This window comes from Eupeodes corollae, chromosome 1 (assembly GCF_945859685.1).
Source record: "Eupeodes corollae chromosome 1, idEupCoro1.1, whole genome shotgun sequence".
NCBI classification, from domain to species: Eukaryota; Metazoa; Arthropoda; class Insecta; order Diptera; family Syrphidae; genus Eupeodes; species Eupeodes corollae.
The window spans coordinates 183,924,757-183,937,374 of NC_079147.1; the positions used below are offsets into that span (position 1 = coordinate 183,924,757).

Here is a 12,618-nt window from a genome sequence, read left to right on the forward strand (position 1 = left end):
TTTTCTTTACAATCCTTCCTAATTTTTGTTTTAATTTATTTTTCTGGGGGGAGTTTTAAATATTTTGGTATTATGTATGTGATGTGTAATAAATTTGAAATTTGAAAATTTTGCTTTAAATTAAATTAATTATATTAAACACAATCAAGTATTATAAAAAAAGTATTGCAAGTGTATTATTGTTGATGATTATATATTTAAAAATAAAGAATCTTTATTTAGAAAAATTTAGTATTATTAATTTAAAATTAAATTAAAAATTACAAGATAATACAAAGTAAAATATAAAAATAATACAACGCGATCGCTATGCTGATAAATTGATGTAATTATATTTAATATAAATATAACAAATAACAATTTAAATAAAATAAAACTGTGTATGTTTTTTGCATTAAAAATAAAAAAAAAATTAAAATAAAATATAATACAAATAATTTGAAATAAACTGAGAATGGAAAAAAATAATTAAAAAACAAACACAAAATTTACTTGAATAGTTTTTATAGTACCTAGAAGAGACATGCCTAATTAGTGTTGTTAAGTAGGTACTGGCAAATTTTATTATTATAATATTAAATAAATATTTAATTAAAAAAAAAAAACAACAAAACGGCGATGGAAGAAAACTTAATTAATATTACACCCCTTTTTAAAAGTGAATTTCCATTTTATTTATTTTAATTTTTTTCATCAACCAAAACTTTTTAAAAAACTTTAAAAAATACAAACAAATACATTATACGTATTTTTAAGATTCATCGAAACGGATTCAAATACAAAAAGAAAAAAAAGATAAAATTGCTCTACGTTCGATTGTTTTGAATGGCTTTTAAAACTTAACAAATTATAAGAATGGCGGAAATATAGATTTTTCATTTAAAAAAAGAAACAAAAATATATGTAAAACTTCTTTTAATTTAAGAATTAATACAAATATTAAAAATTAAAAGAAAGTATAATTAAAATAAATAACAAAACAAAAAATGTGTATATTCCATTCACTGCCCAGAATAAATAAAAGAAAACAAAAATATAATTAATTAAAAACACAAGAAAATGAAAATGAAAAACAAAAACTAAAACTAAAAAAACCACAAAATACAGCTACTTTCGCCAGTTTATAAATAAAAATAAAAATTATTACAAAACAACAACAACAACCTACATTTAACTATATATTATAATATGCGTTCTCGAGAAACTTTTCTATTTTGAAACAAACAAAACAAAAAGTAATACATTTTTTTTAATTATTCTCCTCACTTAATTTTATATAATTAAATTTAAAAAATTTAAAATACAAAACGGGCAACAACAATTTTCTAAAGTTAATAAATTTATTTAGATAAAACTATGTAAACAACTTAACTACTGTAAACGAAAAAAAAAGTTTTTTTTTATTATTAAAAACTATAAAAATATTTGTATTAATTAAATCATTAACTAATCTGCAAACTCAAAAATAAATGAATACAGTTTGATTTTTAGTTTCAATTCGTTAAGAAAATAAAAACTTTGTTTTTTTTTTTATTTTCATACCTACATATATCAATAAAAACAACAAAAAAAAGAACTTATATAAATATATAAATAATGAAAATATATGTATTCATATGTATATGTACATGTTAAGTTTAAAAATACAAAACAAAATTAAATAAGAGCCGAAGAAAAACATAAAAATTAGTAGTTTAAAAAAATTTTATCCAATATTAATTATTATATAAGCGAAAGAGCAAAATAAAAAATTATAAATTAATTAATAATAACAGAGCCAAACAAAAAAAATCAACAACATCAACCGCTGTAGTTAAATTAAAAATAAATTGTTTTATTTATTTTTCGTTTTATTTTATTCTTAACCCTTCGTTGCACTGAGTTGCAGATCTGCAACATTCCCCATTTCACTGTATAAAAAATTTAGGAATAGTTTTTTTCTAAATCCGAGCAATGTTGCTGATCTGAAACATTCCTCTTCCAAGCACGATCTTTATTCGAGCCCTCTACATAACATGTGCTCTTTACTCTCATCTGTCAAAGTTTATTTTTTGTCTAAAGTCGAAGTTTGTGTTTGATCTGATTTCATTTATTGTAAAAAATTATCAAAAAAATAGTTTTTTGCTAAAAAAGTTATTTTGTTTTCAAGGTGAGTTTACATTCTTCTGAATTTTTGTGATTTTAGTTTGTTTTACAACATAAATAGATTGTAGTGAGTAAAAGCCGTGTTGTTGCATATCTGCAACATTGCTCGTCCAGTTACCCAAAATCCATATATGTGTAATACAATGTAAAAGACATAACCTCAAATTGTTTACGACTTGTAGAATGCGTCCACGGCGAAATAACCATCTAAATGACCAACAGCTTGAGCGGTTAGCCAGTTCATGGTATGAAAGTGAAGATGAACTTGATTTTTCTGCCGATGAATGTGAGCAGGATCCAACATTTGCCCCTCCGGTGGACAGCTCATCAGAAAACGATTCTGACAATCTACCGCCAGAGCATTTGATACAGCCAAAACATACTGTCCATCATTCTCCTCCACCGCCACCTCAACCATCAACTTCTCGTGGAATAACAAATAGTTCGGAAGCCAAGCCAGCAAAAGTAAATGTCATATGGAAAAAAAAACACCTTGAGCTCATTCAAGAGCAGCTTAGTTTTCTTGGGGACGATGATCTTCCAAATGACTTTCTACAATTAGAAACGCCATATCAGTTTTTTTCGTATTTCTTTACTGATGAAGTTGTAGATCATATTCGCGATCAAACAAATATTTATAGCGTGCAAAAAGATCCAAATAAGCCCATAAACATCGAAGCCATAGACGTTCGGCAATTTGTTGGCGTTGTTTTGTACACGTCAGTTGTACGTATATTGAACGTAAGAAATTACTGGTCCGATAAAATGGGCATAACTATAATAAAAGAAACTATGCCATTGAAAAAATTTGAACGTTTGCGGCAAACTTTCCATTTCAATGACAACTCTAAGATGTTGCCTTATACCCAGCCAGGAAGTGATAGGCTTTATAAAGTTAGACCGCTTATTGAAAAGCTCAATAAGCGCTTTTCGACGGTGGTACTAGAGAGGTACTTGGCTGTTGATGAGCAGATGTGCTCAACTAAGGCCAGGAGCATTTTGAAACAATATATGCCAGCCAAGCCTCATAAATGGGGCTTCAAGTTGTTTATTTTGTGTGGCGTTAGTGGTTTTGGCTACAACTTTGAAATTTACAGTGGCCAAGAAAATATTTTAGAAGAAGGCGAGCCGCAATTGGGTGCTTCCTCAAATATAGTAATGCGTTTAGCGAGGAAAATACCAAATAATAGCAATTACAGGCTGTATTTCGACAACTATTATACCTCCTTACCTCTTATCGAACATTTGGCGAGAAGAGGTATTCACAGTCTTGGTACAGTGAGAAAAAATAGAATCCCCAATTGTAAGCTACCGGATGAGTCTTTTTTTAGAAAACAACCAAGGGGTACTTCAGTGGAGTTTGTTGGCGACCACAATGGGATTCAGATTTCAACAACCGCTTGGAAAGACAATAAAATCGTTTCCCTTGCGTCAAATTTCGCAGGTAAGAACCCTACATCTAATGTCCAGCGATATGACAGAGTGAATAAAGTCCATATATCAGTTGAACGACCATTTGTTGTAGCCGAGTACAACCGCCACATGGGCGGGGTGGATCTGATGGACAGTATTATTGCAAGGCACAAGATATTACTAAGAAGTAAATTTTGGTATATGCGTCTGTTTTACCACCTTCTGGACATGGTTATGGCAAATGCTTGGCTACTTTATCGCCGTGTCAACAAACAAGCTGGCCGGTCTGAAAATTTGAGCGCCGCCGACTTTCGAATGGAAGTAGCTGAATCACTGTGTAAGGTGGGCATGAAACAAAGGGCGAGTAAAAGGACATCTGATGTTGAACAAGGTCTTCAAGCTAAAAAAAAGAAAGGCCCTGCTCAACACGCACCGCCGAAAGAGGTTCGACTTGATCAAACAAGTCATTGGCCAATATGGGGAGAAAAAAGAATACGCTGTAAAATGCCAAATTGTACTGGATTTACACAAACATTATGCGAAAAATGTGGAGTAGGCTTATGCAACAATAAAACGAATAATTGTTTCAAAGATTTCCATTGCAAGTAATTTGTTAAAAAGGGGAATTGAAAGTGCAATGTTGCATACCTGCAACATTTGAATTTTGTTAATAAACATAAAAAAATTAAAGTTTTTTTTTTTTAATTATTTTTCCTCGTATTATAACTATTTTGTACGTCTTTTGTGAAAATTTTAACAAAAACTGAGTCATTGCGCTACGGAGGGTTAAATGTTTTTTTTTTAAATTAAATAAATAAAATTTATTTCACAAAAACTTTAATAAATCGAAAACAAATCACTGCAGCTTTTTTTGCATTTCTCTTTCTTCTTCTTCTTCTTGTTAATATTCTTTGAATTTTTTTCTTTTCTAAACTATGTAAGTAATAAAACTTTAAAAAAAATGAAATCCACCAAAAAATAACACAAAAAATAAAAAAAAAAAAACAAGATATTCCAAAGAAGAACAAGAACGGAGCTCAATATTTTCATTATTGAAAGAAATTACATAACCAAAAAACAAAACTGTTTAAAAAACATAAAAATCAAGCTTTGAAAAGTGCTTAAATTGTAATATGTAAAAAAAAAACAAAAACAAATATATATATAAAGCATAATAATAACGCCCACAATCCTTTGCTAAAGAGAAAACAAAAAATAACATAAAATTAAACGAACTAAAATGAAAAACAAAAACACACAAAAACTATGATTGACAAAAATTAAGAAAAAAAAACACACACAAAAGAGAATACCAAGAAGAAAATAAACAAGCAAAACAAAACAAAATGAAATAAAAAAGAAAGAAAGATTTAAAGCAAATGAAATGAAAAAAAACGTAAAAACAAAAATGAGAATGAGAATAATTTCTTTATTTTTCCTATGCCACCATCAATAAATTCAATTCTATGTTAGAGATTGTTTAATATAAAAACAAAAATAAAAATAAAAATGAGGAAAAATTTATTGAGAAATAAAATTTATCAAAAATTTAACAAAAAAAAACAATTTTGTGTTTTATTGCCCATTGATGGATTTTATGTCAGTTGGGTGTTTTTAAGGAATTCTCGTAGATTTACTTTTTCAGACTCATATAAGCCTTTCATAAAGGAATAACCTACTGTCATATTTTGACATTTGCCAATTTAAAACTACACCATCATTAAAAACGCAACGATACACGCTACTACAACATATTGAAATTGTTAAAATTGTACAAAATAGCAAAAATCCAACGGAATCCTGTGATTTAAGACATAGAGACAGTTTTCTTTGGGACCACCTTAATGATAATTGTGTTTATTTTATTCAAGAACTTATGAGGTTATGCAGTAGGATGCAATATGGAATGTCAATCAGAGCTAAGCTGGAAAATAATGATAACTTTTCATAATTAATTTCAATTAAAAGTTTTTAATTAAAATTAACAATTGATATGTTTTCCATTACAATTGCACGTTATTGTAATTGAACAAAAATTTATTTTAATTACTTGTAATTCTAATAAAAAAAATAAATTCCAATTACTTGAAATTGTGAAACTGCACTTAATAATTTTATTTAATTGAAAATTCTATTGGGTTTGGTAAAATTCTAATTATTTATTCAAAGTAATTCAAGAAATTATGGTGTAACGGGTTATCCATTTTGGTGTTCCAAAGATATGGGGCTAGAATTCGACATCCACAAAGTAAGTTGTTAAAACAATTTTTCAAAAATGGTGATTCTGCCACAGCCACCTATCGTGCTTTAAGAGGAGATTATGGTTTAAACAATCGTCCAACTACGCAACCAATTGGCAAAACTGTGAAGAAATTTTAAGAGACTGGATTGGTTACAAATATTATAAGGCCTGTGCATCATCGCTCGTAGGACTAAAAATAGCGCTGCTGTACGTGAAAGTGTTGTCGAAGACTCGAATGTGTCGATTCCTCCTCGTTCTCAGGAATTAGGAGTTTCTTATGGCTTATTTTGCAGTTGGTTACACATCTACACATCCATCAAGCTCACGCAAAAACTGAAGCCTGCTGACCTTTTAAGAAGAGAGGCCATACATCCACAAAAAGGAACTGATTTTTTTTGCCTGCTATTTAAGAATAAGACTTGGAGAATATGCGGTTTCAACAAGATGGTTTTACATGCCACATAACTCGAGCGAATACAATTTCTGGTCGTCAACTGGCCACTAAAATCATGCAATTTGACACCACTGGACTTTTTTGTGTGGGGCTGCGCAAAAGACCGTGTCTATGCAGATGAACCTTTTAATCTTGAGCACTTAAAAACCAGCATTAGTCACATTATGGCTGGGATACCGCCCAATAGGTGTCAAAAAGTGGTCAAAAAATTACCTCAAAAGAATCAATGCTTGCAACATTTAAATGACATAATGCTGCACACATAATGTTAACGTTCAAACTTTATAATAAAAAAGAAAGATGAAACAAAATATTTTACACGTGTTTTATTTACGTTTTTTTTTGAAACCACAAAACGGATAACCCGTTGTATTGAAAAAAAAAAACACAAAACTAATGTTGGAAATGGGTATTTCTAAATTTGAGCACATATAGCTTAAATTGTCGTTTGAGCTCGGAATCAGCACTAAAACGAATTATTCAAAAACACAGAGGAATTAGGTAATCAAGAATATATTTGTTATCGTTTAGATAGAGAAGAGCGTATGGGAGGCGGTGTTGCCGTGTTTGTCAAAAAAACAATTTGTCACGAACTTATTCCTATTTATGCTTCTTCATAGAAGCTAACTTGCAATCTGCATTAAATGAAATACAAAGCAACTGCAATGCTTGGAAAATAAAAATAAATGCTTTAAAAACACAGGCCGTCTTTATCACTCGAAAAAGAAAAGCCTGTTTTTGCCAAGCAATAACCTAGTTATTTGCGGAATGAGTACAGGTTGGCAAACAATTGCAAAATAGCTTTGGGTATACCTCGATAAAACCCTTACTTTTGGCTTACATGTACAAGAAATAGTGAAAAAAGTTAATATCACAATAAAAGTTTTATACCCTTTCATCAACTGTAAATCTTAATTGAGCATGAAAAATAAGTTGTTGATATACAAAGTTGTATTTCAAGCAATAATATTTTACGGTTCTCCATCGTGGGGTAGATGTGCTATAAGTCACGTTCGTAGGTTACAAATCATTCAAAATAATGTCTTGAAATTTATGTTGAATCTTTCGAGACATTTTTCGACAGAAGAACTGCACCGAATTTGTAATATTGAACTTATATCGTTAAGACTTTCAAGGCTTTATGAGAAATATAACATAGCATGCAATTCTTCCAACAAAGAATTGATAGCAAACCTGTACAGTGTACTGTACATATATATATTAAACATTTTTATTTATTTGTTATTTAGATAATCATTTGTATATTTATTTAAATTGTTTTGATGATTTATTATTTTGTATTTCAGTATATCAACTTTATTGATTTATTTATTAAAAAAATGTATATTTCCAGTATTTGTTAATTTGTTAAATTATTATCTATTCTTATTTATTTATTTATTACTTATTTATTTAATTAAATTGTTTTTAAAGTTATTTATTTATTTCGCAATTCGTTTGGTTAATTTTCAATGTTTGAGAACTTTTTATTTTTTTATTTAATTATGACTTATAATTTATTTATTTATTTATTTATTTCTTTATTTATTTATTTATTTATTTATTTATTTGTTTATTTATTTATTTATTTATTTACTTATTTAATCATCTATTTACATATGTAACATTTATTTATGTATGTATCTATTTATTTATTACATTCATTTTTTTTTACTTGAAATGGAGTCAAATAAAGACCCATAAGCCATCTCATTACTAATTAGAAATTAGGAAAACTAAGTGAAATGGTTAAATGATTTAAACTGTTTAAAAAAGCAGAGGTATCTACCTTGCAAAATCATCTTGCAATATAAACTTAAGAAATACTTTGTGTTTTACCTAAGCTTTAAAAACAAGGTTTTTTAAAGGGATATATGTATTTTAAAAACCTGATGTGATAGAAAAATGTTAAGGTGTGATTCAAATTCAAAAAGTACTGTTCTGTTTGGATGACAGAAAAAAGGTATAATTTTGTCGACCAGTTTAATTATTCAATACGTTAAATGCTAACGTTATATTTGCAATAATTACCTACTCTTAATTTAAAACTAACATTATTTCAACTACGTATAGTAATAATATTAAATTTAAAGCTTGCAGATCGTAGAATCTATGTGTATAGAGAATTTGAGAAATGAGCTGATTTGTTAGCGCCATAGTTCGATCTGCTAAGAATGGTTGCTAGGGGTAAATTTATTCTTAATCTAGCCCGAAACATATTAAAATTCAATCGACAAAGAATAGATGGATGTGAAATATATAGTCTCTGTGGAAGCCTAAGTTAAATATTTTGTATTGTAACAATATGAACGATCTTTAATGCACCATTCCAAAAATTTATTTAGATCTTCTTGTCATTTGCAAAGATCAGCAATTTAAAATTGTTTAAAACAGAATGCAAGTAATTAATGAATAAAATAAACAGCAATGGACCAATTTGACTCCCTTGAGATACACCAAAATGGACTTTCAATTGACAGTAGCAAGACGCTATCTTTAAGATATGACGAAATCCGCAAAACAAAACGGTCGTTTAATCTAATATTAGATAATTTATTTAGAAGAATTTTATGACTTAGTTAATCAAATGCCTTGCTGAAGTCTGTAAAGATGCAATTGAATGAGATTGTTTTTCGAATGCTTTCAAACAAAAATTAGATAAGTGTAATAAAGAACAAAGAATTGCAATGAAGAAAATTGGAAAAAAATTATGTCGCAGACAAATGATTTAAACAATTTAGGAATAGCAGACAATAACGCTATAGGACGGCAATCCGTAACGATATTTTTAGAGCCTTTTTCATGTAATAGCGTTATGTACAAATATATCGAATGATCTGGGAACTTAGTAAATTGCAGACTCGTTGAAAAATAGAAACAATGAATTTGTAACATTAAACACACATTTTTTCAACATAAATGATGGTATTTCATTAAGACCGAACTGAAATATTTATTTAGCCTTAATATATTATATTGAAGAATTTTGAATTGTGATACTAGCTGGATATCCAACAACTTTACGTTAAAACATTACTTACTCACTTTATTAAGGTGGCGCTACAGTCCGGGCCGACCTGGGCCTCAACCAACATGCGTCTCCAGCCAGCTCGATCCCTAGCTACAGCTATCTCCAGTTTGAGGTATTCACCCACCTGGCGTGAGCCACCTGAGTTGCGGTCTTCCTCTACTGCGCCGTCTCTCGGGATTGGATTCGAAGACCTTCCGGGCTGGAGCGTTTGATGTCCATTCGCTCTAAATGACCTGGCCATCTAAGCTGTTGGACTTTAATTTTGTTAACTGTTCAGTGTCGCTGTACAGTTCGTCGTTATATCTTCTCCTCCATTCTCAATCTATGCATACGGGACAGACGCTCTCATCTTTCTTTGACAGGGTCCAGGCCTCAGCGCCATAAATGAGAACCGGGATGGTGAGAGTCTTATAGATGGTGATTTTAGATGCTCGTGAGAGGACTTTGCTTCTCATTTGCCTTCTAAGTCCAAAGAAGCAGCGATTTGCAAGAGTTAGTTTGATTTCAGAGCTGGTGTCGTTGTCTGTGTTTATAGCGGTGCCTATAGGTAGACAAAGTCCTTAACTACCTCGAAGTTATAGCTGTACATGGTGACATTTTGTCCAAGACGTCGTTGTTCAATGTCCTTTTTTGATGACAGCATATACTTAGTCTTGCCCTCATTGACCACTAAACCCATCTTCATCGCTCATATCGCAATGCTCAAAAACGCTCCTCTGACATCACGCTTTGATCTTCCAATTATGTTAATATCATCTGCGTATCCGAGTAATTGGATGGACCTTTGTAATATTGTGAAGTTGCGAAGCAATAACAAGCCTCTGATACGGACGGATTTACGTTAAAACATACTGACATTTTTTCTTTAGGAATACTCTAATAATAAGGTTTATGCCAATGATCCGCATTTGATTTAAGACCTTAAAGATGGATTTTATGAAGTTATAAACATAGAATTGCAAAGAAAATGTTATTGCAGGGTTGGAAAATAATCATTATTTTTTGTAATAAATTTCAACTTTAATTTAAATTACAATAACTGATCTTTCTTCCATTATAATTACACGTAGTTTTAATTGAAAAATGCATTTTCTCTATAATAAACTTCAGAGCAGTTTAGCCATTGAGGATATCTTACAAACGCCTCTATAATGTTCAACATTTTTTTTCGATGCAGACTTATAAATGAGGATCAAAAAGTAAGATATCAATTCGTCCAAAAATAATCCGGACGAATAAAATAACTTAAAAATACTTAGCAATGACATTTAATTTTTTTTTAAGACAAAAGCAGAAATACCATCGTAGACAATTTAATACATCAGAGAAATTTAAGTTTAAAAAACTAATATCCAGTTTATGGGCAATATCTGTAACAAAAACAGGGTTTCTTTCTGAAGCTGTGTAAACTGATTAAAACAATTTACCAAAAAGCTGATTACATTTATTACCATCATTAGAACTATCGATCGGCTTTAAAGTTAAATGAATTTTGAATACCAATTGATTTCGTTTTATTTCAGATCCCTCTTCAGAATAAGTTTAAAATACGAAATATAATTTCTGTACAAGAATTTTCCGAGAACTATAACTCATAAAGTAATTAATTAAAATTATAAGAACAAATATTTGTCACCTAACGTGTTTGACATTGTACACTAAGCACACGATTTACTTTTAAAAATGTGTTAAATTCGTCGAAATTGAGAATTTTTTGGAAACTAATAATAATCAAATGAAAAAAACATTTGCCTAGTAAACTGTTACAATATTATTCAGTAATCATTTGTTAACAAATAATCTTTGATTGGAGTTGTTTTGAGATCAATTTTCTAAAAATAAGTCTGTATTGAACCTTCCCTCTATATTTTCACGGCAGTCTTATAACTTAGGTTTTTTTAGGTTTACATTTTTATGTTTTTGATTTGTTGTTTTACGATTTTTTTTTATTTTGTTCAATAAAGCGCCTGATTAGTACATTAAAAGTCCCCTACTGATTCACTTCAAGAGGGGCTCGTCTGAATACCATTATAATATTTATGTACCCGCCTTGAAGATTATTTACAATATATGTAAAAAACAACTCTCCTTGATGTGAGTGAAAAATAATTGTTATCTTTTGTTAATCAGTACTCCCCACATTTGTTTTATATTTTGTTTCAGAATCAAACCTCTACTTATCTAATACATATGTATAGCCAGCGTTATCTAATTGACAATTTGTCTAATCTTTTGCTTATTTTGGTTAACTTTTGCCGAAATGAAACTAGAACGAGTACCTTTAGGAAAACAACTAACACAAAAACCAGTCAAAACATAATTTGCGTATAGTTAACTGAATTCCTGTATGTTAACATTTTGCCCTACTCTTCTATAACAAATCTGCATACAGGGTGTTTTATTTTGTAAAACAATTATTAAGTTGTTAGGTTAAATGTACTACTGTGCTGTAAAAGCAGTTTATTAATTTGTATGCATTTTTTAATCTCCATCATTTTTTAATTGATCATGTTAAAATCCAATTTACCCATGGTTTGTTTTTGAATTACTTATATGGAGTGTTTTTTTAAGAGCTTGAAAACTTTAATTAATAATACAAGACAGAAATACTTTTGAAACAAATTTTTAACTTTAAATTAATCGGACCGATTTGTCGTATTGAAATTGAATTTTGACAATTCTCACAAGTTTTAAGAGAATCTAAATCAAAGGTTTTTAGAGAGATTTCTGTGTGTGCTTATAAACGTTTTTTATTAAAACGTAAAAAATTCATCTAGCTGTTTTTTTTATAATTTAAAATGTACTTAAAAATGTTGAAAATATATTTGTCACCTCTAAGAACGATTATACCTCCAAAATAATTTAATGCATCCACCAACAAGGACGGTTTTAACTTTTGGTACAATTTTTAGTGGACAGTTTTTTTGTAAAAAAAATTGGCAAAAGCTGATTTCAAGATTTTTAAGATTTAATAAAGGTTTTCACTTCAAAATTATTTAAATTTTTTGTTTTTGACATAATGTGTTCTCTATAAAATTCAATCGGAAATTTGTATATCATATTAAAACTTTCAATAAATGATTTTTGACTAAAATATTTTGGGAACAAAAACAGATATTGAAATTAAACTTATTTATTAAATGTAAAATATTGTTGCTATGTTTGAGTTAAGTTTAATCTTCGAAAGAAAGCAGCTCTGCAAGCTATTCAGAGCAGGACAGAATGGTTTAAAGACTTTACAGTGTTCTTGAGCTGGTTGGTCGTGATAGGAGCATGGGGACTACGCTCGAAGTTGAAACACTAGCAGCTCATTTTAAAACTCGTCTGTCGGCT

At 29.4% G+C, this 12,618-nt stretch overlaps 1 protein-coding gene across 1 annotated transcript; it reads left to right on the plus strand.

Annotated features, from left to right (window-relative positions):
- Positions 1 to 2,328: 2,328 nt before the first annotated feature.
- On the plus strand, positions 2,329 to 4,167 carry LOC129947633 (piggyBac transposable element-derived protein 3-like). The gene has a single exon (XM_056058271.1). The coding sequence runs from the start codon at positions 2,329 to 2,331 to the stop codon at positions 4,165 to 4,167; it is 1,839 nt and encodes a 612-aa protein (XP_055914246.1).
- Positions 4,168 to 12,618: the final 8,451 nt, after the last annotated feature.